The sequence below is a fragment of the Peromyscus maniculatus genome, chromosome 3 (assembly GCF_049852395.1).
Source record: "Peromyscus maniculatus bairdii isolate BWxNUB_F1_BW_parent chromosome 3, HU_Pman_BW_mat_3.1, whole genome shotgun sequence".
Classification (NCBI taxonomy): Eukaryota; Metazoa; Chordata; class Mammalia; order Rodentia; family Cricetidae; genus Peromyscus; species Peromyscus maniculatus.
Window position 1 is genome coordinate 75,127,506 of NC_134854.1, and position 26,965 is coordinate 75,154,470.

At 54.1% G+C, this 26,965-nt stretch overlaps 5 protein-coding genes across 10 annotated transcripts in view; all 5 read right to left on the minus strand.

Moving 5' to 3' along the window:
* Hoxa3 (homeobox A3) overlaps positions 1-11,714 on the minus strand; it is a 44,342-nt gene extending 32,628 nt beyond the window's left edge. Inside the window, exon 1 of the mRNA XM_006982206.4 lies at positions 11,575-11,714. The gene's annotated coding sequence lies outside the window, so the exon portion shown is untranslated. The remainder of the gene's footprint in view (positions 1-11,574) is intronic.
* Positions 189-3,119, minus strand: Hoxa5 (homeobox A5). The gene is made up of 2 exons (XM_006982205.4): positions 2,225-3,119; positions 189-1,267 (listed from the first exon to the last, which is right to left on the minus strand). Exons 1-2 carry the CDS (start codon positions 3,117-3,119, stop codon positions 1,017-1,019), a joined length of 1,146 nt encoding a protein of 381 aa, XP_006982267.2. The 3' UTR covers positions 189-1,016.
* On the minus strand, positions 4,819-12,015 carry Hoxa6 (homeobox A6). Of its 3 annotated transcripts, none has more exons than XM_042273333.2 (3): positions 11,575-12,015; positions 6,595-6,709; positions 4,819-5,078 (listed from the first exon to the last, which is right to left on the minus strand). In XM_042273333.2, the coding sequence occupies exons 1-3, from the start codon at positions 11,965-11,967 to the stop codon at positions 4,819-4,821; spliced, it is 768 nt and encodes a 255-aa protein (XP_042129267.1). In that variant the 5' UTR covers positions 11,968-12,015. The 3 variants fall into 3 exon arrangements, with proteins under 3 accessions (XP_042129267.1, XP_076422929.1, XP_006982266.1); XM_076566814.1 differs by having other exon boundaries at positions 6,595-6,856; positions 11,575-12,011; XM_006982204.3 differs by lacking the exon at positions 11,575-12,015 and having other exon boundaries at positions 6,595-7,260.
* Positions 12,016-13,045: 1,030 nt separating this feature from the next.
* On the minus strand, positions 13,046-20,296 carry Hoxa7 (homeobox A7). 3 transcript variants are annotated; one of them, XM_076566817.1, is made up of 4 exons: positions 20,088-20,296; positions 19,795-19,803; positions 15,556-15,823; positions 13,046-14,549 (listed from the first exon to the last, which is right to left on the minus strand). In XM_076566817.1, the coding sequence occupies exons 1-4, from the start codon at positions 20,166-20,168 to the stop codon at positions 14,233-14,235; spliced, it is 675 nt and encodes a 224-aa protein (XP_076422932.1). In that variant the 5' UTR covers positions 20,169-20,296; the 3' UTR covers positions 13,046-14,232. The 3 variants fall into 3 exon arrangements, with proteins under 3 accessions (XP_076422932.1, XP_076422930.1, XP_076422931.1); XM_076566815.1 differs by lacking the exons at positions 19,795-19,803; positions 20,088-20,296 and adding an exon at positions 16,302-16,605 and having other exon boundaries at positions 15,556-16,139; XM_076566816.1 differs by lacking the exons at positions 13,046-14,549; positions 19,795-19,803; positions 20,088-20,296 and adding exons at positions 14,598-15,194; positions 16,302-16,618 and having other exon boundaries at positions 15,556-16,139.
* Positions 20,297-21,693: 1,397 nt separating this feature from the next.
* Positions 21,694-26,755, minus strand: Hoxa9 (homeobox A9). Of its 2 annotated transcripts, XM_076566822.1 has the most exons (3): positions 24,450-26,752; positions 24,187-24,276; positions 21,694-23,088 (listed from the first exon to the last, which is right to left on the minus strand). In XM_076566822.1, exons 1-3 carry the CDS (start codon positions 24,730-24,732, stop codon positions 22,850-22,852), a joined length of 612 nt encoding a protein of 203 aa, XP_076422937.1. In that variant the 5' UTR covers positions 24,733-26,752; the 3' UTR covers positions 21,694-22,849. The 2 variants fall into 2 exon arrangements, with proteins under 2 accessions (XP_076422937.1, XP_015856259.1); XM_016000773.3 differs by having other exon boundaries at positions 24,187-26,755.
* Between the last annotated feature and the right edge of the window lie 210 nt (positions 26,756-26,965).

Here is a 26,965-nt window from a genome sequence, read left to right on the forward strand (position 1 = left end):
CACCTTCTTCTGGCCTGAATTTTCTGATGGCTCCTAGTTAGGAAGGCTGTGAGTCAAGGTGTCGGTGGGAGACCACCTTGGACAGGCAAGCTGCCCCAAGGAGCCTCAGACTCACCAGCTTCCAGCACAGCCGGACAGACAGACAAACAGAAAGAGCCGCTTGCTATTTGGCACAAATCAGACCAAGAGAACTTACAATAGAAAGTTTATTTTTTTGTTTCCAGTCAGTATTTTTTTCCTTAAAAACAAATACAAATAAAAAAAAAAAAGCTGATCACAGTTTGCTTAAACAGCCAGACTTGGACAATATTTGTAACTTTGTTCACAAAAACATACATCACTGAAGCTGGGCTTATAAGAGCCACTTCCAGAGTCCGTGCAAAGGGTCCTACAAAGGCACGCAGGGACACACACCGCTTGGAGTCACAGTCTTCGTCACAGCCACTAGCCACTACACGTTGAACAAGTTAAGTTGTGTCTCATCAAGTCACCTCTACAACAGCATTAATTACACAAGGAATATAGGTAGTTTGAATAAAAATATCTTTAACAGCTTGGAGCTATTGAGACAGGAACACTTCCACGCACATGCACGTAAAACAACTCAAGTGCAACACACAACATTGGCACTAAACGAGGTTGGAGGGGGGGCTTTTTGTGTGTGGGTTTTTTTTTCTCTTTTCTTTTCTTTTTTGTTTTTTTTTTGTTTTGTTTTTTTGTTTTGTTTTAGTTACTTCAAGTAACACAGCTTGCTTCATATAAATAAGTTAAAACATCTATTTTTTTTTTCAAGACAAAGCCATTCAGGACAAAGAGATGAACAGAGGCAGATCTACTTATACAGGCGCTATAATAGCAATAAACAGGCTCATGATTAAAAGATGAATTAGGGCATCGAGAACAGGGCTTCTTCACAGAAGGAACACAGGGGGAGTTTCAGAAAGTCACCTTAGTACTGACACTACGGGCGGGCGGGGAGCCCCGCTAACACTGCTCAGTACTTTTCACTCAAAGACTCAGGGGCGGAAGGCCCCTCCCGCGGCCGCCATACTCATACTTTTCAGCTTATTATCTTTTTTCCACTTCATTCTCCGGTTTTGGAACCAGATTTTAATTTGTCTCTCGGAGAGGCAAAGGGCATGTGCTATTTCAATCCTCCTTCGGCGGGTCAGGTAGCGGTTGAAGTGGAACTCCTTCTCCAGCTCCAGGGTCTGGTAGCGCGTGTAGGCCGTCCGGGCCCGTTTGCCTTCCGGGCCACCTATGTTGTCTGCAACAGAGAAGTCAACGGTTTAGCCACCAAGCCCTTAGCACCTGCTTCCAAGAGTCAGCCGGGGTCCTGAGCTGGGGAGAAAGCTCAACAAGTCCTCCCCTGGCTCCCCACCCACCCTGCCCCGAATCTCCTTCCCTCTGCCTCTCTGGAGAGAAAAACAACAGGATTTGGACTCGGGCAACAACCGGCCCACCTGAGGCTGGAACCCTGTCTTGAAGGACAGCCTGGCTCTCCCTCGTCCCCATTCTGCTCTTTGGCCCTGCACGAGTTGTCAGAAGCAGGGGCACTGGTCTCCCAGTCTGCCCACCGCTCAGAAACGCTGCCCCGAAGCACTGCCTTTTTCTGAGTTCCCAAGTGGCCTCCAGGTCACCCTCCGTTAAAGTTCCAGCCGCCCCAGCCGCCTCCTGTTCCAGCCTGTACGCTTGGGGCGCCCGCTTTCTTTTCCTTCCCTGTCCTTTTCCCTCTCTCTCTCTTGCCCCCAAACTTCAGATTCTCGCCTACCCTCGCCGGGATTATTCCCCCCAAGCCCCTTTTAGGGGACTCTAATTAGTAACGCCGTTTCCCCCGGCATAGCCCTTCTCATAAATTATCCACCCTGACAAGCCCGATTCACGGCCCCTACGACCATCCCTACCTCTCCATGCCCTGCTCGGCTGGCCTGACCCTTAAACGCGCTCCGAGGCGTTAGGGTTCCAGATGGAATTTCTTCCTCTTTCAACATCTAAACTTGCTCGGCCACCCCCTTCCCCCCCAGTATTTGCGAACACAGGATGCTGCCGCAGTAATGGGGAGGAAGTAAAGCGGAAGGCAGGGAAGGAGAACCGCAGGGAGAGGCTCTGCGGGCTGGAGAGAGGCGAGACTAGGAGAGAGACCCGGAGAGAGGCTGCAAAGAACAGAGGGGGACCGAGACCCGCGCCCCCACGGACGCGTGGATCAGAAAACGGCTGGCTTTACCGTGACTAATGTGCAGCTTGCGCATCCAGGGGTAGATCTGGGGCTGAGCTGGCGGCGCCGGGCTCGGCTCGCTCTGGGCGCTCGCCTGCTCGCTGCTGGCAGGGGCGTCCTCCTCGGCTGCGGACGCCGTGCCAACCCCCTCTCTGCTGCTGATGTGGGTGCTGCCGGCGTTGGCCGAGGCGCCGCTGGAGTTGCCCAGGGAGTTTTTCCCGCCGTGGTGGCTGTCGCTGCCGGGCGAGGGGGCCACCGCCGAGCAGGGCAGCGGGTCGGGCGGAGGCGAGTGCGTGGACGTGGCCGGCTGGCTGTACCTGGGCTCGGCGGGCGCCGCACTGGCCCCGGCCGCGTAGCTGCGGGCGCGCTCGCCAGAGCCAAAGTGGCCGGAGCCCGAACGGCCGACGCTGAGATCCATGCCATTGTAGCCGTAGCCGTACCTGCCGGAGTGCATGCTCGCCGAGTCCCTGAATTGTTCGCTCACGGAACTATGATCTCCATAATTATGCAACTGGTAGTCCGGGCCATTTGGATAGCGACCGCAAAATGAGTTTACAAAATAAGAGCTCATTTGTTTTTTGATATGTGTGCTTGATTTGTGGCTCGCGGTCGTTTGTGCGTCTATAGCACCCTTGCACAATTTATGATGAATTATGGAAATGACTGGGACATGTACTCGGTTCCCTCCTACGTAGGCACCCAAATATGGGGTACGACTTCGAATCACGTGCTTTTGTTGTCCAGTCGTAAATCCTGCCTGATGACCTCTAGAGGTAAACTCGTGCACTAATGGGGGAGTTGGGTGGAGGCGAGAGGGGTGGTGCGCGCGCCCTGGGCGCGTGCCCGCCATCCGCCGCCGCCGTTCAGTCGGACTCGAGCGCCACCCTCTGGAGGCAGGGCGCATTGCATCGCTTCCGACCTCGGGCTGCAAGGGCCGGGGTCGAATTGAGGTTACAGCCCATTATGGCAAAATTATTGCATTTCCCTCGCAGTTCCATTAGGATGTACCAATTGTGAGGCCGTCAGCTGCCGATCGCACGCCCGGCGAGGATACAGAGGATTAGGGGGAGGTGGTGACTTGGAATTATTTACAACTTTATTTCCCTGGCTTTGTAGCCCCTCTTATTTTTGTGTAGAGGTTGGGGTCGGTTCTGCCCGTCCGGCCCGCAGCTGTGAATTTTGGAAACACAGATATCACCTTCGGGGAAGGAAAGACCATTTAGCCAATTGAAGAAATAAATCCTGCCCACAGCAGCAGCCACAATTACGGCTCTGTTTTTGTGAGCGCGCGTGAAGGACAGTGTCCCTGCCGCTCTTAAACGACAGGCGTCTATTAAAGATAGCTTTTGTGTAGTGTTGCTCCGAGGCGAGGTCAAATTCCATACACTCGTATAACCAGAGTCGATTTTCCTCCCGTGTAAATATGTTTTTCGTGTCATTAGTTTGCTGTCTGATTTGCTTATTTATCCAGCCTGGAATATCTTCATCCCTGGTCCGGTTCCTCCGGCCAGCCGGGCCCCAGGTAGCAGGGTTCTTGGTGAACCCAGAAAGTGGGCCCTGACTCCCTGCAGCCTCTGAGGCTGCTTGGAAGCTGGGATCCGTGGGCAGAGCTATCGGGGTCTCGCTTAGACCTCCAGGAGGAAATTGCGGGAACTAATGGAACCATTTTGTGGCAGTGCCTAGTATCTCCGTAGTTATTTTCCTGGGCTCCGAAAGACGAAAGTAAATCACAAATGTAGCTGAGAGGCGAGCAGATTCTCCCCACTAGAGGCCTGGCATCTCAGGCGTCCCTGGCACGCTTGGAAGCTGGACTCTTGCTGCTCCTATGGTCCTGGGCCCCCTCCTTGGGTCCTGAGAGCTTCTAGAATGCGGCGGCGCCCGAGCTATAAGAGGCAGGGAGTGGGAATCGGGAGCTGGGAGCCTGCGGGAGCCTAGTCGCTCCCGAGGCTGTACCGTTCCACTCGCGCCCAGGTTGGCTCGCCTCTGCTGAAGCTGCGGCTCTCCCACTGACGGTTACGCGCCGGCAGAAAGACTTGGTTCTGTCGGGGAAGAGGGGAGTTCCCCTTTGTTCCTCCGGCTTCTTGTTTAGGGGCATCCTGAGAGGCCGAGACAGGGCTGGGGCCCAGCTCTTAGGCCCTTTCTTTTCAGTAGCCAGGGCCGATTTGGAGATGCCCTTCGAGATTTGATGGCGAAGGACTAAGGCGGAAAAGTCCAGGCACCAAACCAGGCACTGCCTGGGGCTCTTTCTTCCCCCAACAACCCCGCGTCTTGCAGCTCAGGGAGCGCAGGGGCGCTAAGACAGCAGCAGGGCCAATTCTGGGTGCACCCCGGGACTCCCAAGCTGGCTCGGGCAGCTTTGAGGAGAGAAACTGTGTGTGTGTATACAGTGCGTCTGTCCCACAGCTGACATTGGGTGTGTGAGTTTTGTTTGTTTGTTTTCTGTAATAAGTAAATGCGCAGACGCTTGCAAAGCTTTGGACTTCCCTAAGCTGCGGGAAGCACCCGGCTGGGAGCAGGCTGGAAGAAAACTTGGGGAGCAGGCAGGGGCACCAGGGGGCAAAGCCAATAGAGGTTAGGACGCTGGCCTGGTCCCTGCCTGGAGTCTACTCGCCCGCCTTGGCCTCAGAGTCTTCCCCGCTGGGCTGTGTGGAATTGATGAGTTTATTTTCCTTTTTCCACTTCATGCGCCGGTTCTGGAACCAGATCTTGATCTGGCGCTCGGTGAGGCAGAGCGCGTTGGCGATCTCGATGCGGCGGCGCCGCGTCAGGTAGCGGTTGAAGTGGAATTCCTTCTCCAGCTCCAGGGTCTGGTAGCGCGTGTAGGTCTGGCGGCCTCTGCGCCCGTGACTCCCATACACGGCACCTGCAGGCGAAAATGCAGGGCGGGTAAGCGAGGCCAAAGGAATCCAGTCCGTGTGCCTCCCGCCAGCAGTCCCTAAGCTTGAGAGCACCTTACTTCCACCCCAGCTTCTAGCACCAGCCACAACCGAAGGCAAAAAGCCGGCTGGGTGGCAAAGATGATTCCTACCAAGCGAGATGTTTTTCACCTAAAAACGACTTGGGGTGGGAAGTCATTGCTTCTGACAAATGTGGCCTGTGAGCAAACCATTAGAAGTGAAGAAATAGCATGGGCATTGTTAATTTGAGGGGCCAAAGTCACTGTGTCAAGGGAGGGTAGCATTTATTTTTCTGTGGGTGGAGTGGGGATCCTGGGAGCAGCATGGAAAACTGAATTCTCACATTGGTGTCTGGGAAAGATGCTATGGCGGCTCCTCGTGTCAGAACTCGGTGTATTTTTGGAAACTTAAATATGGCCAGCCTTCTCAAATCTTTGCATATTGTTAGCAAGTTCTGTGATTGCTCTGAACGCACTCCACTGGGAGGGTGCGTTTTTAAAGTCCCCATTAGGCTCTGTCCTGCTGCAAGGGGAAAGGGGAGTCCCTGTGGAGTCTTTAAAAACCTGGGATGGAGAGATGGTCCCATAGGTGAGGTGGTGGGGTTCTGGCAATGTGGGACTGAGTTGGGCTGTCTGGGTACCAGAGGTACCCAAGGCAGGTGTGAGGCTCAGGCAGGGTCTCAGGAGGAGAGAGAAGTTGGCTAAAAGTGTGAAGTTGAGTGGAAGGTAAGACTGGGAGGGAGGAGAGAGAGAGAGAGAGAGAGAGAGAGAGAGAGAGAGAGAGAGAGAGAGAGAGAGAGAGAGAGAATATGAATATTCTAAGGAGGTAGCCCTCCACAGCTCCAGAGCTTTGGTGGAGACCCTGAAAGGGTCAAGTGAGGAAAAGAGCGCCTCTGTCTGTCTGGGCTTCTGAGCTTCCGAGGGGCAGAAGGAAGAGGGGTGGGAATGTGAAGGAGTTTGTCTGTGGTACCTTCTGGAGGCCCCCTTTGCGTGGAAACCTGAGGGGTGTCACAGGGTGCACCTGAACAGGCTTTCCTCTCCCCTCTGTTGCCCCGTTTCAGGTCTCATGTAGCTTGGCAGTGAATCTTTTACACCCCTGAAGTATCACCTTACATGGAGCTGTGGCCCAGCCTGTCCTCTGGCTGGGCCTGACTGCCCCACTGGGAATGTTTGGGTTTTTTCTTTTTTCAATTTTTCTTTTAAAAAGAGAGAGACAGAGACAGAGACAGAGAGAGAGAGAGAGAGAGAGAGAGAGAGAGAGAGAGAGAGAGAGAGAGAAGGAAACTTTGTCCTTTCCTTCTTCCTAGTCTCTCTCCTTCCTTCCTTCCTTCCTTCCTTCCTTCCTTCCTTCCTTCCTTCCTTCCTTCCTTCCTTCCTTCCTTCCTTCCTTCCTTCCTTCCTTCCTTCCTTCCTTCCTTGTCTGCCTGCCAGCTTTTCCTTCTCCCTACACTCTCTGGGGTGGGGGAGCAGGGAAATGCCTTACCCGCACAGGAATTCATCCGCTGCATCCAGGGGTAAACAGGGCTCGTGTACTTCCGGTCGGTGCCTTCCTCATGGAGGGCTTTGCCCTGCACGCTGCTGCTGTCAGGTTTGTATTGCTGCTCGGGAGAAAAGTGCAGGTAGTCCCCGGGGCCCCTCTGCTTGCTATTGCCCGAGGGTGAGGCGCCACTGAGGTCCTTATCAGAATAGAAACATGAGGCCCCGTACTCGTAGGATGCCCGGTTGCAGGCCAGGACCGAGTTGGACTGTTGGTAGAAACAAGGTGAGGTGTACGTCTTGTCCGGAAGACTCGACGCCCCGTAAGAGGCCGGGAAGGGCCTCAGCGCGTCATAGCCGGCCGGGTAGAGGGGCAGCTGGCCCAAGAAGGAGTCCTGGCCGCTGGGCAGGCTCCCAGGGAAAGTGGGATTCACAAAATAGGAACTCATTTGCGCGCCCCTCTGCAGGACTGTGATTTGTTGTGTATTAGTACATCTGGCTATAACTATTAGTAGTCATCGAACTGGTTTGTTTCTGGATGGCCGAACGCCAAAAGCGACAGCAGCAAATCGCACCAGCTGACGCAGCGGCGGCCAATGGGAGCGAGCGCCGGAGCCCGCTCCCCGGGGACCGCGGCGACCGAGGCAGCAAAGTTACAAACAGCCCCCAGCCCGCCCGCCCGCCGCCCGCCCGGCAGATTAATGGGCGCACACAGCCAGCCGGCCCCCCGCTCTCCCCCACACACCCCCCGAACGCCAGCGGCGGGCACGGCCCGGGCAGGGAGGTGCAGCTCAGAGCCGAGGAGAGGCACTGGTGCCCAGGTCAACGAGGAGGCCACTAGGCCTGCTCTTTCCTCTTTCCCTTTCTGCCTTGTTGGGTTTTTTTTTTTGCTGGTTTTCCCCTCCAAACAGGAAATCTGACGAGCCTGAGCCAGAAGGGGCGGTGACTAGAAGGGCCTTTGCTCGTGGGAGCCCTCTGTCCCAGGCTGCCCCTCCCCTAGCGCGCCCTTAATCGTGGGTGTGGGTTCTGGAGCTGGAGATGGGGCTCTGAGAAACCAGGCCTTCGCTCTGCTTTTCAGCCCTAGGCTTTAGGGATCCGTGAACGCCTTGTCCCCTCCCATTCTTACTACAGGTTGGGCCTTACTGCCCAAAGCTGAAAGACCACCCTCTCTGAGCAGACCCAGGCCGAAGGCAGGTCCTTCCTGCCGCCCCCTCTGCCCACTACCGCACTCCATGTTTGCCTCGCCTGCAATGGCCCGTGCCTGCGTGGACTTAAAGCGAGCAGCTACACCACCGGCTGAGCACCGCATCCTGTCTTTGAACCCCGAGAAAGGGAAGGCTAAAAACCCGTGGTTTCGACAAGAAATGCTCTACAGAAGAGTGTTTGTGAAACCCGGACTAGGAAGCCATCCAGGGGATTTAACTCCCCTCACCCAGCGTCCCAGGACTCCCCGAAGCTACTGGGACTGCTCCGAGCAGTGACAGATAAAATTCCAGCTGCAGTCTCTCCCTAGTCTCCTTCCAGAAGCGAGAGAGGTGCAGGGCCCCCAGTTGCAGGGCACGGAGTGCAGCTCCTGGGGCCCAAAGCTCCCCACAGGATAATTAATGGGCTTGGTTTCCTGGTAGTCCGTAGATTGCACTGTCGTGGGGCATACCCACTTGTCCCCTACCTCCCCACCCCCCAATACCCCTACTGCAGCAGTAGCTCCAAAACCAGAATAGTCCTGCCATCTTGTCACCAGCTCCAGAATCCTGAATTGCCTTGACCACCGGCCCAGGCCTGGTGACCTCCAGATTGGACATGGAAAGCCTGTCTTGGACTTGCTGGTACAGGGCTCCGTCTCATTTTGTAAAACGTGACCTCCGTTCGGTGGCATTTGTGTTTGTAGGGCTTATAAAAAGCTCTTGAATCAGCTTTAAAACCCCCAGTTCTGTGGGCGGCGGAGAGATTGTTTACAAGGTTTGGTTGGAAATTCAGGAGGTTGTTCTGTTCGTAAGATCTGTAAAACCCTGGCCCATGCGGACTGATGAGGTTAGGCTTTGGGCCGAGGTGACAATTGGTAATGGTCCTGCAGGAATCTGGTAACGACATTCTTAATCTCGTCTTTGCTTTTCTGTTTTTTCCCTGGCCTTCTTCCCCCCTAAAAGGGAAAAATTGGAAAAGGACTTGCCTCCAGAGAGCCTATGAAGGCACATTGACATTCTTAATCTCGTCTTTGCTTTTCTGTTTTTTTCCCTGGCCTTCTTCCCCCTAAAGGGGAAAAATTGGAAAAGGACTTGCCTCCAGAGAGCCTATGAAGGCACATTGAAGGAAGGCTGTGCCAGAAACCGTGTGCCCTAAGTCTTTATCTCTCCAACCCAAGAAAGTTTTTTCTTTCCATAAAAGCAAGAGTTATCCAGGAGAGGATAAAATTTAGCTTGTCTCACTGAGAAGATGCAATACATGAAAAATGAAAACTTGGGAGAAAAAATGGGGGATTTTTTTCTTAAAAAGCTGTTTGAAGAAAATAAGTTTGAGTTATTATGCTTCTTAAACAAAAAAATCAGATAACAATTATTTCACCCAATATGATTCGAAGTGAAAACAGCCATTTTGCAGGTGTTAATTGTTTACATTTATCATTGCTCTTTCATCCTTCCATGTCCTGCACAGGGCTGGAGCTGGTAATAGTTCACCACTATTATTGTTATGTTTTGCTCTGGAGTCTACATTTAATTGTCTCACCAATAAGAGAATTTGATCTCTCAGCTAGGAGCCAGAAAATGTCTTTCCAGCTTTTGTAAACATTAAGATGGAAAAAAATATTAAATTGAAATCTTTACGTGTAAGACAAGGCTAGTGATTATTTAAGTTGACAGTCGATCTATTTATTCTTCCACATATATATGGAGGGGGGGTCAGTCCTGACTGCTCCACTGAATGGGGAACAAGAACTCTCCCTCAATAGAGCCTCTCCTAAGGTGATGAGAGTGACCGCCCCGGGACTCTGTTAGGTCAGAGCCACGCAGAAAACTTACCTCTCATCTTCTCTTCAGAGGGGGTAGGATGGCACTTTGCCCTTGCCCTGGGCTGCCCATTGAGCCCCTCCACTTCGGCCAGCCTGGAGCCGGGCCTGCAGGTGTGTGGGAGGACCCCGAAGGTCCATCTCCATGCAGCCAAGTCTCCAGCCCAGAACCCAAAGCACACAGGTGTGGCCTCTGCCAGTCCCAGGCCCTCTCCAAGAGCCGCCTTCCATGCCATAGCCAATTCTCAGGGCCAGCCAGGCCAGCAGGCCTCAGAACTACAATTGGTCTCTCCGATGTCAGAATCTCAAAGCCAACGCGCGCTCCCCAACTGGCAACTGGCGTGCGCCCCCAGGGCGCCTTTGGGACGCGGAGTTTGGACAGAAGCAGCCATGACCGGCCGGGCGGCCTGTACAACCAGTCTCCATGGTGCTGGGTTGGGGGCGAGGGAAGGACCCGAGTCTATTCCGGCGGCTGAGGTTTCTGCCATGGGTAGCCGAAGCAGGGAGGTTTCACAGCCAAACAGACCCTGGGAGACTGCCCCTCACGTCCCCCTTTGTGCCCCCCTTCCCCTGTTTCTGGGGGATCTCTGAGGGGCCCGTACAGCAGTCGCGCCAGGCTCGAAGAGGCGGGCCGCTGCTGGCGCCGGTCCCGGGGACGGCCACAGCGTGGCAGCAGCGAGCTCCCAGCACGGCCGCAATAAATAATCCGCCCCAGGCAGCCACAGTCAGGCAGCCAGCGGCCCTGGGAGGCAAAAGCGGCGCTTTATCTGCCCCTGCCCCGGGGCGCACCCACAGCGTCGTCCAGCGAACATCCCAAATATCAACGTGTCCATCTTAATTATCTGATCTATGCCGATACACTCTCTTGCGAGAGGAAAACAACAACAACAACAATAACAACCCAAAACCAAATAAACAAAAAGAACTATAGCCCAGAACCTCGCGACTGATTCTCGAGTGGCTCTGTCTCTCGGGGGGTGGGGGGACGGACGGAGGGGGGTGCAAATCTGACCTGGTCAGCTGCGCTTTCAGGCTCAGCCACCACGGCTGGTACCACGGCGCAATGCAAAGCTACAGCCAGGCCAGCAACACTCAGTGCCGCCTCGCGGCTAGCTGTAGTCCTCTCCCTGGCGGCTCGGGAGGTAGGGGACCGTGGACACCAGCCTATCACTGTCCTTAGGTGGGCTGGGGCTGCCACCCTGTTATTTCTCAGACTCCGTTTCGCAACCTTCCTTCAGAAACCTTAGATATGGTCCTTCCACGCGCGCCAACACGACAGTCCTCTGCACCGAAACATCCTCCAGTAGCACCCAATTAATTCGATTCTCTCCTCCAACACAGAATTCCACACATGCACCTAGCCCCTTTCCCAGGGCTCCAGACATCACTCTGGTCGGAAAACCGGGCAAATGAAGCAGGCAACCATCGGAGAACTCTGAATTAGTAAGTTTTGCTTTTGTGTTTGCTTGTTTGCCCCATCCTCCCTTCTCTCTGAGACTAGCCCCACAGGAGAGAACAGTGTGCTGAAGCTAACAAAACGCCCGTGGGCTACCTCGCTCTGCTCTCCTCTCTGCCCACATTCCCAGGTCGGGAACTATCTCTGGTTATTAGGGGAGTCAGTTGAATCAATTGGGCCATGAATGAAATAATCCCAAGCCCCAGAGGCTGATAGGGAACAGGAGAATGCCAGATGACTTCCCTTTGGGCTTCCCGGGGTCACTGGGGAAGGGCACTGTGCCACAGAAGGAAGGCTGATCTGCCTTGAGGGAGGAGAGCGAGTGATGTAGGTGGTGGCGGTAGTGGGGGAGAATGAGTGACGTGTTTGGGCTGCGGTGTGTATTGGGGCTGGGTGTGAAGGGACAGTGCCGATGATGATGATGATGATGGTGAGAAATGCCCTTTTTCAAAGTCGTTCTGGGTGCCCTCTCCCACCGCTGTGGCACCTCACCCACCTTTGCCCTGTCTCCTCCCCACATGTCTCACCTTCAGACCGCGGCTCCCAGAAGCTCCTGCCTCTCTGACAGCTGTCGCTTCGGCAGCCCAGGAGACGAATTGTCCTCCTTCCTGGTGCCAGAGGACGCAGGAAATTAGCCAGGTTGTGAGTTGCAAAGCCGCGGCTGCTGCTCCAGGAACTGGACGCGCCCCACCTCCAGCGCCAGCGGCCGGCCTGGGCCTGGCAGTGCCTTCCCCTCGCTCGCCATCGCCGGACAAAGCGGAGCCCAAGCAGGCTGGGAAGGCAGAGCTCCGAAGCACGCAGGACGGAGCGGAGCAAAAGAATGCGGCTCTATTCTCGCAAGGGAAATTATAAAAAAGTTCATGTTCACGGTTCCTATCCACATGACCGACAGCGGCCAATGGAAGGGCCGAACAACTCATAAAGTTGTATTGCAAAGTTGTAAATTTTCATAAACAACAACGGATTTATGACCCTTTCCCCATCACTAAGAGGAGGCAGCTCTTACACCGGCGCCATCTTACCACCGAGGCTGTCCCGACTTGGGGCTGCAGGTTTTACAGACCCTTTTAGGTTCGATTTTATTAAAAGAATCCTAAGAAGCTGGTTCAACCCAGCCAGGAGATAAGAATGGAGATCTTCGCGGGCCAAACTCGGGATGCTCTAAGCTACTTCCACCGCCCCTCGCCCCTGGTCCCTCGCTGCTCGCCCCTTCCCCATCCACAGTCCCTCTTCTGCATCAGGACTTGCCTAGGTCTGAGGCCCATGGCAGTCCCAGAACCCCTCCGCTGCAGTGTTGGGCCCTGGGGCATCCTCGCCTCTACTGAAGGCTAAGTGGGGGTGCTGCGGCAAGGACCCTGAATCCTATTTCCTACTCTAGGGTGGACTCAGGGCGCATGCGGAATCCGGAATCAATTGGAGGGTAGGTAATACCCTTTGAGAGCTCAGTCTACACCTTTAGAGGAAAGGTTGAATTTGGAATTCGTTCTTGGAATTTGTGGAAGTTTGGGATGCCACAGACAAAATATACTGTATTAACTAATAGCTGTTTTCAATGGATCTAGGTAATTGGTGCACACAATAGCCAGACAAAAACATCTACAAAGAGGAAGGCACGGATACAATTGCAGACGCAGAAAAATGGACGCATAGACACAGAAAAACGTGCAGTTGGACACAGAAACGCACACATCCAATTATAGACATGGAAAATGTTGACACACAACACAGATATACACACATTATGGATGTGTAAATGTACACAATTATGAAAACTATAAGCAACCACAAACAAAAAATATAGAAGCACGCTTACTCACACAAATCTACACACACACATGGGAAAAGAGACAGGACACATATATACATGAATAACTAAAACTGAGACTCAAGGACAGTCTCTCTATGGTGGCTTCCCCTTGGTCCTTTGACCTACAAGGCTTGCCCTTCAGCTATGGCCACCTCCCCTTGCCCCAGACCCTCTGGATAAAACAGTCCGCGTTTCTTTTTCACCAAGCATCTTTATTGATACATAAAACATAGGTAACTGGGCTGGTAAGCATGCCTTCCCCGAACCCAGGCTGGGTCCTCGGGGGACATGGGACAACACGGGAGATAATGGGCACCCGGGTGGGTATTGGACCTCTCCCACCCACAACAGAATTAGTTCAACACAACACATCATGCTACAAAGTCACCCCATTTAAAACAGCCTTCCCAAGTCAAGACATTCCTTTACAAATGAGCTCCAAGATTATAGAAATGACAAAAAAAAAAATCTGGTTCAAATATACAGTATTTGCCCTTGGTAGGAAAAGTCAGAGTATACATATTCGACATGGCTGAACAGTAGGACTCAGAAACAAGGGGGGGTGGGCAGAGTGAGGCTGGGGACTTCTCCTGAGTCCCACAAAGCTGAAGCTATTCCAGAGGTCTGCAGCCAGCTCGGGAATGCTCCCCTCCAGAAGTAGGGGCAATGGCCCTGAACTTGAGGTGCCAAAGCCAGAGAAAGAGGGATTCTAGGCTGCAGCATTTGGTATGTTTTTGGAATAAATATATTATTTTTTTTTCAATTTAAATAGAAGCCAATGCCCTGGTCCCTGAACCTCATTGCCTCGTCTGGGAAGCCTGGGAGACTCCAAAGACTGGCAGCTTGAAGCGTCAAGGCCTGGCCTGGGCGGAGTGGGTAGTACACACGCAGGAAAGCTAGCCAGCACAAAATAGGTAGTTCAGGCCTAGTAGGTAGTACTGATCGTGTTTTTGCAGGGAGGGGGCGGGGAGGGGCAGGTGCTGGGTGTCTGCCACTGTTAGGACACGGAGAGGACTTCTTAGGAGTGGTGGCCCACCGGGGCTGGGCCCATAGGTAGTTTGGGGGTGCCTCTCAAGGAGGCCTGTGCTAGGTAGTATTTTAACTGTGCCAGAGCACAACACTGGCCCAGGGGTGTGGGTATCTACGGGGGTCCTCAGAGGCAGAGAGGGTCCCCAAGGTGACCTAATCTCCCTGGGAGCTAAAGCGGGTGATGGAGTGGGTGGGATGAGGGTGGGGACTGATTCCTTCTTTTTCTTTCTCTCTCTCTCTCTCACTTTTTTAAAACACTTTATTCCCTCCATTTTTGTAACTAAAATCAGAGTCTCTTAAAGACGCTTTTCCGACTGTCCTGTGCAGCCAGGGCCCTGTGCCTGGCCCTTTATTCCTCTTCCTCCTCTTCCTCCTCCTCTTCCTCCTCGTCCTCCTCCTCGGCCTTGTCAGCAGCTGCCGCGGAGACAGAGGGCACGGCGTCTTCGGGGGCCGCAGGAGGAGCCTGGCTCTCATCTTTATGTTCTTTCTTCCACTTCATGCGCCGGTTCTGGAACCAGATCTTGATCTGGCGCTCGGTGAGGCAGAGCGCGTGGGCGATCTCGATGCGGCGGCGCCGCGTCAGGTAGCGGTTGAAGTGGAATTCCTTCTCCAGCTCCAGGGTCTGGTAGCGCGTGTAGGTCTGGCGTCCCCGCTTCCTATCGGGTCCTGAGAGCAGAAATTTGGACATATAGACAAACAGACAAGCAGACTGGGATGTGGACAGAAGAGTGTTTTAGTCAGGCCCGCTCGCTGTCCAAGAGCCTGTACCTTCCACCCTGCCCAAACCCAGGCTCAATCCCCATCACCCCCAATTGAGCTGGGGGAGGAGAAGTGTGAGCGGCAGACCCCGGGTCCAGACAAACGAGCCCGTCTGTGAAGAGTCTTAGAGCAGAATTCCAACTTTACAACCGGCCCTTCCAGCCGGCTACGTTTCTACAATGTCCTGCTTCCCCTTGACAAAGGGAAATTGTAAATATAGAGTGTGGCAAGTGGGAGACTCCGCACTTTTGCCATTCAAAGGCAAGCCTAGCCGCTCCCCAGTCCTGCTAGAAAGGGAGCGACCCTCCTCGGCAGCCTCATGCACCAGACCTTCCTGTAGCAATCCCACCCTCTGTCCCATTCGATCCAGCTAGGCTCTGGAAATGGCCTCTGGGTACAGGGGTGGGTGTGGGATCCCGGAGGTCCTAGCTCTCTCCTTGCCGTTGAGAAGGAAAGCCAGGCCGAAAGAAAAGGAGGGTGGTGGTGGTGGTGGTGGGGAGCTGGAGTCAAGAAAGGAATGAAGGACAGGAAAGAAGGGAGAGAGGGGAGAGGCTGAGGGAGAGAAAAAGAGAGGGAGAGGGAGAAGGGGGAGAGAAAGAATATGAGAATGAGAACAGCAGAGAAACTTACTGTAAAAATTCCAAGGCAAATGGAGTTAAATAAATTTACGAGGATCGAACCCATTAATTGGGCCATAAAAAGTTTTATGAGCCTCATTTACATACAATGCTACGGGTCTCTCCACGCAATGGCGCCTCAGCTCTAATTAAAACCAGAAAGGCAGCGCCACCGGGACTTGCGGGGCGGCCGGCTGGAAGCCGCCAGGCTGGGCTCTCTCGGCCCCCCGCGCCCCGCGCCCGCACCCCCCCCCCCGCTCCGCCCGCACGCCGACCCGGCGGGTCGGGGCGCCTACCTGAACTGCGCATCCAGGGGTAGATGCGGAAACTGGCCTCGGCCGGGCCGTGCAGCACGCCCTCGTCCGCCTTGTCGCAGGCGCCTTTGGCGAGGTCACTGCAGAGCCCGGGGATGTTTTGGTCGTAGGAAGCGCAGGGCAGGTTGTAGGCGTCGGCGCCCAGGCCATAGCCCGACGCGAAGGGGCTCTGATAGAGGGGGCTGTTGACATTGTATAAGCCCGGCACGGTGGAGGCGAAGGCGCCGGCGCCCGGCCCGTAGCCGCTTCTCTGCGAGTTGGGTGCAAAGGAGCAAGAAGTCGGCTCGGCATTTTGGAAGAGAGAAGCCCCCGCCGTATATTTGCTAAAAAGCGCGTTCACATAATACGAAGAACTCATAATTTTGACCTGTGATTTGTTGTCCGGCAGCTTTCAGTGTCGGTTTTACGAGGTAGCGTGATATATGATAACATTACACCCCCAGATTTACACCAAACCCCATTTTCTTTTGGACGGAGCTCGCCGCGGCACGTGACCGCCCACATGACCGCCTCCGCCAATCTCAGCAGCCCTCACAGGTGGTCTCGCGCCACGGGCCGGCGGCCGCCTAGAATGGAACGGGAAGAGGCTCAAATACGCGGCCCACGCAGCGGCCTGCACCCCGCCGGCCCCCGGGCGCCCGACGCAGTCAGAGCCCCCATCCTGGTGCCCGAGCCTGCGGAAGTCCCGCAGGGTTCGCTCCCCCTCCCCCCCCCCCCAAACCTCATACCTATTCCTGAACCCCAGATCCAGTGTGTAGAGCCCCCTGTTCGTGTCCTCTCTGCAGACTCAAGCCCCTGCGGGGTCTCTGCAACCTGTCGGCCCATAGATGGTCTCGAGAGAAAGAGCTGCTCTTTGCCCACCTCTCTCTCTAAGCGGGAGAACGTTTGAGGCCAGATTTGATGCTCTGGTGCAAACCCCGCAGGCGCGGCGTCGGCTCGAGCTGAGCAGAGCGAAGTGCAGCCACAAACTGGAACCATGTGGTTCGAATAAAGTCAATGTCTCCCAGCTTCCTTTCTTTAATCGGCTCGGCGGAGCACTGTTTATCCGCCCTAAAGGAAGCAGTGAAATATTTATCTATTAATGAGCCTCATTTGCCAACAGATTTATTAACATGGGATTCCCTTTCCTCCTCCCGGACACTGCCGCCCTGCAGTCTCTCTGCCTTCGCTCCTGGGCACCTGGCTGGCCCGCAGCAACCCCATAGGTGGCTCAACACCCCCTTTGTCCTTCCCACAACCCCTGGTGTTACCCCTGTATCACGGGGAAACTGGGTCATCCTCCCGCAGCTTGGAAGCTAGAGTCCACAATTTTCTAAATGCATCCTTCATACTGGAGGTTTCTGGCATCTCCCAGGCAAGCTACCCCTGCACCTCCGCCTTGTGGGCCGGGGAACAGTAGACTTTTAGAGCTAATTTGGAGTGAAAAGAGGGGGGGGGTCTCAGGGACTGGGACTGTAGCCCACCGTGGAACCCCAGTTTTTTAGGAGACTGCAGAAGCAAATAGGGGAACCCTCTCAAGGGCCACCCAGATCTCACAGCTTCGCCTTTCTAGGCACTGGTTCACAAAGGCAAACAGTCTCATTCTCTTCCTCCCAAATAGTTCCTCACCCTGGAGGCCTACCTTGCGGGACTTTGGACCCCCGTGCAGTGATAGGTCAGATGGAGGCCCTGCTGCCCAACGCTCTCTGGAGGATATTTGGGTGAACCCGTTTCCCTAAGCGCCTCATAAACTGCCCAGGCCGCGCTGGAAGACTGGCCACCTTTTACTGCTCAGCTGGATTGCACACCATAAACCGGACTTCACAATGGAATTGCCCCGGAAATTCTCCTCTAAATGAGAGAGTTTGGTTCCTGGTATACAAAGCACTTTCTCATCACTTTCAGTGGGTCCAGGCTGCCCCCCACCACCGTTCACCGCATCCTCTCTGGGGGGGGGGTGTCTTGGGAGCACAAAAGAGGAGGATGGTTCAAATCCCGCTGCAAATCCCCCAGCGCCTACCTAGCAAAGGGCGCAGGCTTTGGTGGGGAGAAGGGCAGGTGGGAGCTAGGCTATCTCCCCGGAGCATAGGGACCCTGGGGCGGCAATATCCGGGATCCCCTTTATGGTGGATCAGGATGGGAAACAGAGGGGGTAAAACAGGAAAGAAAAAAAAACACCCCAAATAGCAGAGTCTTCTCACAGAGAAATAAAATTCTAAAAAAGATAAAGGAAGACGAAGCAAACAAAAAGAAGGCCAGGAGATCAAAGAGGAGAAATTAGGCGGCTTTAGACCAATAAATTGTTCCTGGGCTGACACAGAGCCAGGCGCAAAGTGAAAGACTAGGCAGGCCCCGGCGGTCTGTCTAGACTCAGGCGACTGGAGCAGTCCAAAGCGACGGTGTCTAAAGTGGAACTTTCCTTTAGAAGGAGACCTGACAGCCAGAGTGAGAAGCGATCTGAGGTAGCACAGGAAAAACCACACTCACACGCCTAGGAAGGTCGTCTGGAGCACGACCAAGGAGTCCCCGGCAAGAGGCTCTTTTCCCGTTTGCCACGGCCAAATATGGTCCAAATTCTGCTGCTTTCAAAAGGCCTTGGCACTTCTGGGCCCAAGTCTTCCATCTGAGCAGGTCCTGGGGTCACCGAAAACCTTTCCCTTCATTTCTGGGTCTCTCTTCCCTAGCTAGACGTCACAACAATTAAAAAAAAAAAATCTGGACAAAATCCGACTCTCAATAAGGCCTATTTAATTCTGTCTTCTTTGGCCATTGGTTCCCTATTTATCTGACAGAAATGCATCTCTTACGCATGATAGTATTTCCACACAATTTAGCCCAGGCCCTGGAGAAGAAGCCTTATACGCAGGTTTTTAATCTGTGGAACTATCTAAATATTTCTCAACGCTTTTCCAGAGTTAGCTTTCAAAACTACTGTCAGAACTTGTTTCCTGACGCCAAATAGTCCTCAGTGTTTAAATCTAGATTTAAAGGTAAACCCAGCCCTTGGCGGCGAATGGTGCCTTCTGGAGAGTTTGGGGTCTTGAAATGTTTCTGTCCTCCTCCCCCGCAGGGGCTGCGGGCTTCAGCTTCTGTCCCCCACCTGGTGAGAAGCTTCTACCTTGGACGTAGATACCAATTCCTCCCTGAAGCGGAGGGAAAAAATAAAACTCGGTTCCTTTTTGCCGGTTCTTGCCTCCCAAGCAGCGAAAACCAGAGAGCAGCCTGGCCGCCAGCCGCCAATCGGCCAAGGGCAAGGGAGCTACCGGCCCAGGCAGTTCACCAGGCCTCTGAGGCCCTAGAGGCCCACACCTACCTGGGGCCTGGAGAGAAGAGGTGCCGCCAACCTGTGACTTCCACTGTTAGAAAAATAGAGCCTCCTATTGTGTTCACTGGTCAGCGATTTCGCTGCTTATTTGCAGTTACATAAAGAAAGCTTTCTGAGAATTAGGATAGGCGAGCACCGGTGCCTCTCCGGGAAGCTATAAAAACCCTTCCTACAAGCAGAGGCTGTGGAGTAGCGTGTGTTGTTACATACGGAAATATAATGATGATATAAATATGTGTCTGTAATGCCCACGTGTATACAGGAAGATTTCTAAAAGGGAGTAGGAGGGAGAGAGAGACGGAGACCCAGGAGAGATGTCAGCCAAAATCGAGTCCCTAGTTTTACAGCGTGTTCAGCACGGAGATGCGAGTCATAAACATTTTGTGGGCTTGGCCGAGACTATTACGACCCAAATAAATGCACAGCACAGCCTTTATTTCGCGGCGCTTCGAAGGGTTGGTTCTGTTTGCGCTTGTGTTTTCTTTCTGAAAGCATCTTACACCGGGAGCTGATCCCCGCACTCTGGCCGGGCTTGCTCCGGAGTATGTCCCCCGTCTAGCATTAAAAGTAGGCTGGGAGTGGATCGGGGATTTTTGCTTTTCTAGCCTCCACAGCCAGAGACGCCAGAGTAGCCTTGGCATTTCAATGCCAAAGAAATAGCTTTACCAGAGAAGCAAAAGTGACTTCAACCGCGTGAACGCCAATCCTGGAGCTAGGGTGGTATTCTACTTATTTAAACATATCATTTATTTTCGAATAACCTAACAGCTCCCAGTCTGTGCCCTGAGTTATCCCAGAGTGGCCAAATTCGCAGCACATCTACGCTAGACAGCCACCAAATATGTATGGTTTTATAACTAACCAAATTTCAGCAGCCTAATTTTAAAGTCAGGTATTCAAACCGGCCGAGTCCTGACCTCTGGGCTCTCTCTCTCTCTCTCTTTCTGGTGCTGGCTCGCTAGGCCTGGTACCCGGCCCTGAACCAGGGCGCAGGTTTCGGGGCCTCGAGGATCGGCGGAACCCGTGGCCACCGGGCGCGTTCTTTGTGGGGTCATCTGGTCCTGGGGCTGTAGGTGTTCGTTCCCTTGTCCGTCCGTCGTGAATGACCGTTCCTGCGTGCCTCGCTGCCCCCTAGATCACTGCTGGGGTGAGCACTGTGACCCCGGAATGGAACCGGCTCTCTGAGCCGCAGCCCCGCACTCTCCGCAACCGCTGCTGCCACGCAACGCCGCGGTATTGGAATGGGGCCTGGGAGGAGCCAGCGCCGACGGTCAGGCAAGCCCCGGCTCATGCTTGTGTCCCCCGGAGGCTTTCAGGTTGGCATGAGCAGCAGGGAAAATATACGACTGCCGTTCACGCGGATCCCGTTCTAGAAAGGCGCGCTTCAAGTCGACATTTTAGGAGCTTCCCAGGTCGCGGCGGCGGGAGATGGCGGCGGGAGTGCCTCTTGCGTGGAGCCACACTGCCATCTCCTGGCTTTCTCTTGGTACTGCAGCCGCAGCTGCTCTGGCCCGCGTGAACTTCGGCAGCAGCGCCGGTGACCCAAGCAGCGGCCCACTCCCCTGGGCGGAGCGAGGGCCCTGTCCCCCCGGGATCCTCGGGGAGCCGGGAATCTACGCTGCAGAGGGGGCAATGCCCATAAAAAAGAGGGCTGTTTCCGCAGTCTCTTTATCGGCGGCAGACAGAGCAAACAAATGAAAGGGTTTTGGTGGGATACCCTAATTGGAGCTGGACAGTTGTAAACTCATTAAGAACCGAATTCCAGACAGTTCGCAGACCTTCCTTTATGGCACACCCTTACTGCCCAGGCTTTGAAGTCCTTTCTGTCTGCCACAACAGAGGGCGTGCCAGCCTGGCGGCGCATTGGGGGTGGGGGCGCCCCTATCCAACCTCTCCCTGGTCCCCCTTTTTCGAGTTAGAAGACGGTCAACATTGCAGGGGGCGGGGAGGGGGGAGCGAGGAATAGGAGTTGGGATGGGGTGAAGCAAAGCAGAATCCTCTGGCTACATCTGGAAGGGGCTTGAGCCTCCGAAGTTGAAGCCGCTGTTCCCCCCACGCAGCCCTTTACACCCCATAAAGGGTAACAGCCTCATTTTCTTTTATGGCGCTTCGGGGCTTGTCGGTTGCTAAGGCCTGCTTCTGTGGGGGCTTAAGCTCCGGAGATGGCTTAACAGTGTAGGATGCTGACCCCCACCCCCCAACTCACTCTATGGGCAGGACTCAGTGGGGCCCGGGGCGGGGGTACAGCTTTTCCATCTCCTGAAAACCCCTACGTATTTGAAGGGGCCACCACCTCCTTGTGCACATTTGGATCCGGTTTGTCTCCTCAGAGCGTCCTTAGCAGGCCGCAGGCCCTCAGCTTCTGGTCCTGCACCCCTCAACTCGACCACCCTACTTTCAAGGGCCTCAGCCCCTTTTGTGGGTCCGGGTTTGGGAAAAAAAAATTTTTTTTGAGGCACCAAAATGAAAGAATGAATGGCCTTTCCACCGCTGTTGGCCACCGGTGCCCAGTGCTTCTGTCCAGGACCTCAGATGCTTCCCTTGTCGTCTGGCAAATAACACACAAGGCCCCAGTGACTGGCTATGCGAGCGAGCGGGGAGCCTCCCCAGCTTTCAGCCCCTGCTCCTGTCTCCCGGCAGCCGGCCGGCCGAGTTGGGAGTGCTTAGGCCCGGCCCGACGGGTTGCCACAGAGCTGGCTCCGGGCACCCTGCTGAAGACAGAAGTGGGGTTCTTTCTCCTGGACCTCAGCCCGGCCCCCCACCCAGAAAATAGACCTAGAAAAAGAAGGTGCAAAGAGCAGACCCGCACAAAGTGAAAGAATCAATATATTTTATTTGGCAAAAGTTAAATATCTCAACATAACAATTTGGTCAGTAGGCCTTGAGGTAACTATTGCAAAATATACAGTGTATGTTCAGTCCGATGGAAACCCCAAATTCATCAAAGGATACAAATCTACAGTAGCCCATGGCGGTTTCATGGTGTATAATTTATTATCAATAAAATTAACTCCATTACAATAAGCACCCATTTCCCCCCAATTAAAATTAAGCGTAAACCATAGGTAGTAACCCTCTGCACATATGTATAGCTCCGAATTTCCTCACAGCTCCTCTGGTGCAAAAACAATATTCAAGCTTGTCTGATTATGAATATTCCTTTAATATGGAGATTCTATGTACACTGGACAAGACTGGAGTCTAGAACACGTAAAGATGAAGACGCCCACATTTCAAAAGTAGAGAAATCATGAATCTATGCGTCCTGGAGAACTACCTCCCTTTTTCTTTCCAAATTTGATTTCACTGGGAAATCCTGATAGCTAGTTTACAATCGTAGGTTGACGGTCTAGTTACACAGTATTCCACTACAGAGCTATACTCTATGCATCTCTTCCCCCATAAACAACCTGAGTTCAAATTGAATTCTAGCTTCCACAATCACAATGGGTGTCTCACCCAGCACAGAAGTTTGAGTCACAAAACATAATTACCACAATAAAACACAGTGTTCAAGTATTTTGGCAGGGTGATCTGCCACACGAAGAGCAAATTAAATTAACTACAGAGGCTAAGAACTATACAGCCCGTCAACAGTTAGTTGTGCATTATATAAAAAGGTAGTTTTTTTTTTCCTTTTGCTTTAAGTCAGAAGCAGGTAGATTTTTTTTAAATATATATACAAGCTAGCACATACAGCCATCAGCGCTAATGCCCTTCCTTGTGTGTGTGTGTGTGTGTTACAGAAAATGGAAAGCGCACAATACCTCCTCCGATAAAGCCGCAAAAGCCGCAGGCCTAGGAGCCAGCCTGAGCAGGGACTGCCAGGGGGAGATGAGGCCTGGGGTTTAGAGCCGCTTTGGGCGGGTGGTGGAGGCTGGGGTCGGGGGAGAGGAGAGAGAAGGGGACAGACAGTCTTTCTTTTTTTTTTCTTTCTAGCTTGCCCTTTTTTCTAAAGGAGCCCTGAACGGCTCATTCGTCTTTTGCTCGGTCCTTGTTGATCTTTTTCATTTTCATCCTGCGGTTCTGGAACCAGATCTTGACCTGCCTCTCGGTGAGGTTGAGCAGCCGGGCCACCTCGTACCTGCGGTCCCGTGTGAGGTACATGTTGAACAGAAACTCTTTCTCCAGTTCCAGCGTCTGGTGCTTTGTATAGGGGCAGCGCTTCTTCCGTGTGGAGCGAGCATGAAGCCAGTTGGCGGCCGGGTTATCTGCGGGGGGAGAGAGACACTGCGTTTAGAAGGAGAGGCATCCTGGATGGGTGCGAAGGAGCCGCTTGGGGGTCTCCGGCCGGCCGGAGTGCAGGACGCCGCCGCCGCCGCCGCTGAATTGGTTAGAGAAAACACAATGAAGCCCTGGCAGACAGACCCACGGAGGGTCACTGACAACAGCAGCACCCCTTCCATCTCCGCCCTCCTCTCTCTCCTCCCTTGCTCCCCTTCCTCCCGCTCTGCACATTGTGAAAGAGTGAAATTTGGAAACCATATTCTTTTTGCCAGCAAGGCAAAGAGCAGCCTGTTCTGTGTTCATTTAGCAAGATTAACAAGATCTCTCTCTCTCTCTCTCTCTCTCTCTCTCTCTCTCTCTCTCTCTCTCTCTCTCTCTCTCATCACGGTCTCCCCTTGCCCGGTTTCCCTGCAAACTGTCCCCTTCCCTGCCACTCTCTTTGACCTTCCGGGAAGGCCGTGGGAGCTAGAGGGGGGGGGGGAGGCAGGATGCCCCAAGGCCTTTGATCACGTCTCCACTTTATTTGAATAAATCTGGCAAAGGGACCCTCGTGACTCCATAGCCCGCAGCCTCCTCTTGGGCAGGATTTACGCAGCCACCGGCCGGCCGAAAGCAAGAAGTGGAGGGAACCGGAGGTCTCCCCGAGCGTCCGGGGTCAGGTTGCCCGGCTGACGTGGCTGCCGCTGGTCGTGAACAATCTAGCCGCACAAAAGACTTCTCTGCGCTGCTTGCTTTCGAAGAACCGCCCAAAGTCTGTCTGTCCTGGGCCTGGGCAGTTTAGGAGAGGGGCGGCGGCGGGTCTCGGGCTCTATTCGCTGCGCCCGCCCCGCCCCCTCTTGCGGCAGCAGCATCCTCCTCCTCCCCTTCCCCCAGCCGGCCCGCCGGCCTGCTCCACACAGTTCTCTGGACTTGGGGCCCCTACTCTGAGGGTGTTCCAAGCACACAGCTTCTGGTTCTCGACCCCAGATCCAGAGGCTCCCGTGGAGGACGAAGGGCAGGCTCGAGAGAAAGCTGAGGCGCCTGGTAGATCCTGGTGGCCGGCGTGGAGGCAGCGGCCCGGCTGGCAGGGAGGAGACACTTACTGGGATCGATGGGGGGCTTGTCTCCACCGCTCTCATTCTCGGTATTGTTTTCGGAGAAGGCGCCTTCGCTGGGTGGTTTTTCTCTATCAACTGGAGGAGAACCACAAGCATAGTCAGTCAGGGACAAAGTGTGAGCGTCAAGCGTGGGACAGTCACCCCTTCTGGCCGACAGCGGTTCAGGTTTAATGCCGTAAGGCCGGCTGGAGGGCAAGCCCGCGAAGGAGAGCGCACCGGGCGTGGGCTCCAGCCAGGAGCGCATGTACCTGCCGTCCGGCGCCGCCGCGGCCACGGGCGCCTGGGGGTGCACGTAGGGGTGGTGGTGGTGGTGATAGACCGCGGCGGGCACCGCATTGGCGCCCGCCGCGTGCACCGGGTTCCACGAGGCGCCGAACACCGCCGCCTTGGACTGGAAGCTGCAGGGGCTGAAGTCGGGGTGCTCGGCCAGCGCTGCCGCCTGCCTCGGGGGTTGGCCCAGGGCCCCCGGCGCGTAGCGTCCGGCGCCCAGCTCGTCGGCAGCGTCGGCGCCCAGCAGGAAGGAGTCCACATAGTAGTTGCCCAGGGCCCCGGTGGTGGCCATCGCAGTAGCCCGCGCCTGGCCGGCCCAACCCGACCCGCCGAAATTATGAAACTGCAGATTTCATGTAACAACTTGGTGGCACCAGGGGGGGTGGTGGTGAAGTACAGTCACCTAATAAGTTGCCGGCGCCCGCGCCCCCATTGGCCACGCGCGTCACGTGTCCGCCCGGCAGAACAATAACGCGTAAATCACTCCGCACGCTATTAATGGCCCGGTGTTTTGCAGTCATAATTTTTATAGCAAAAGCCATATGTTTTTATGCAAAGGGATCGCGCCGCTCCACGATCTGGTTTGTTTTAATTGTGGCCAACGAAGATTAAAAGATCAAATCTGGCCTTGCCTCTGTACTCTCCCTGGCCACCCCCCCTACACACACACACACACACTCACACACACACACACACACACACACACACACACACCAGACACACACACTTCTTAAGCGGACTATTTTATATCACAATTAATCACGCCATCAGGAAGGCGCGGGTCCCGCGTGCGAGTGCGGCCAGCAGAGCCCCTCACATAAAATTAGACAATAATTGAAGCCATAAAAAGGCAGCCAAATCGCATTCTCACTCTACTGTATTTAAATCTATATTTATGATATTTCATAAGGAGTTATTGTTTCGGAAGCCACACAGGCTGGTGGGAAGTCGGGAACAACCAACAGATTCTTTTGCCTCGCTGCGGCTCCCTGTAAAAATTTACGAGGACTTGGAAAGGTTAAATTAGACTGTTGTGTTTGGTTGGTGAGCACCCTGTAAATAATCCTTTCGGTCCCCCAGGCCTGCCTCAAAAAGTCAAATACAAGGCTCTCTCCACCTCAAACAGAATGGCCACCTCCCCTGCCACGACGCACCATCCCATGGATGGTACAACCTCCCAGAGTGAGCTACCCAGCCTTGCTAGACTGTAAAGCCAACCAGGCGCTCGCACAGCACCCAAATCGCCCTTGCTCCACGAGGGAAGGCCCCACAGAGGGACTGCCAGCCTCTCTCAAGGGTTTGAGGACCTGACTCTATCACAAGTACGGCCTCGGTGCCTCGGCCCTGGCCCACGACTTGGAGCGGTTCAGCGAATTTGATTTCTCAGCCAGCGGCCGGGCCCGGTTCTCGGCTCTATCATCTGTAAGCCTCTCCCCAGACCCGAGTTGGGGAAAAAACATCAGTACCAGGAGAGTTTGTCTTGCTGAAGGGCAACCTAGCCTAAAAGAGGAGAGCTAAGGCCTGTAGTGGCCCTTCCAGGACCCAGAATGAGCACGTCTGGGATCCTTCCCTCCTCCTTTCTTTCCTCCCTTTCCTCCTTCATCCCACTTGCCTCCCTTCCATTCCTTTCCCTTCCTCTCTCTTCCCTTCTCTTCCCTTCCCTCCCTCTCATTTCCTATCTCCAGCACCCCATCTTGGTTATCTGTGAGACAGAGCAACAGAGATCCCCAAAACAAGGCTACTACCGCTCAAGTCCAGTGCTACAGATTACCACGGGAGGAGCACTGGACATTGACTTTTATCTCATCCATTGGCCAAATGGAGGACGTTATTTCTCACCCCTTAGAATCTTTGGGGATGAGAGAAAGTGAAAAGGCCACAGCCACTGTTGTTGGGGTGGGGGTGGGGGGGTGACCCCATCCCAATTCAGAGCACAAAGCAACAACTCCTAGGACCTGTGTAATTAAATTCACGTGTGAAGTCTGCGCCTTCCAAGAGTATGTTTCTGATTACTTCACTATCAGCAAAACTGCTGGGCTGAGACACTTCCATCTTGCTTTTTGATTTCTTTTCTTACAAGGAGTTCAAGAAAACACCTTCCAACACTAACACATTCCTATCCCAGGAGACAGGAATCCCCAAAATGCTAGGCTCTACCAAGGAGGAAGGCTGTGAAGGTCTGGGAATGCCAGTCCCTTCTTTGCCGTCAGCAGGAAGAAGAAAGTGGCCAACGCCAGGAACTGGATGTGGCTTGTCCCAGCCGCCCCAGTCCCCTCCCCCCAATATTTTCCTTTCCCTACAAATTCCTCCAAGTCATTCCCACCCCCCGCCCCCAGCACAGGCCAAGGTGTTCTAAATATCCGGCAGTCCTCTGAGGTTCAGATTCTCATTTAAGCAATAACCCTGGAGTATAACTCTGCTCTTAATTGTAATTGTCTGTGAGTGACAGAACATGTCTGGCTGGCTGCCTTTTTCACTTTTTTTTTAAACCCAG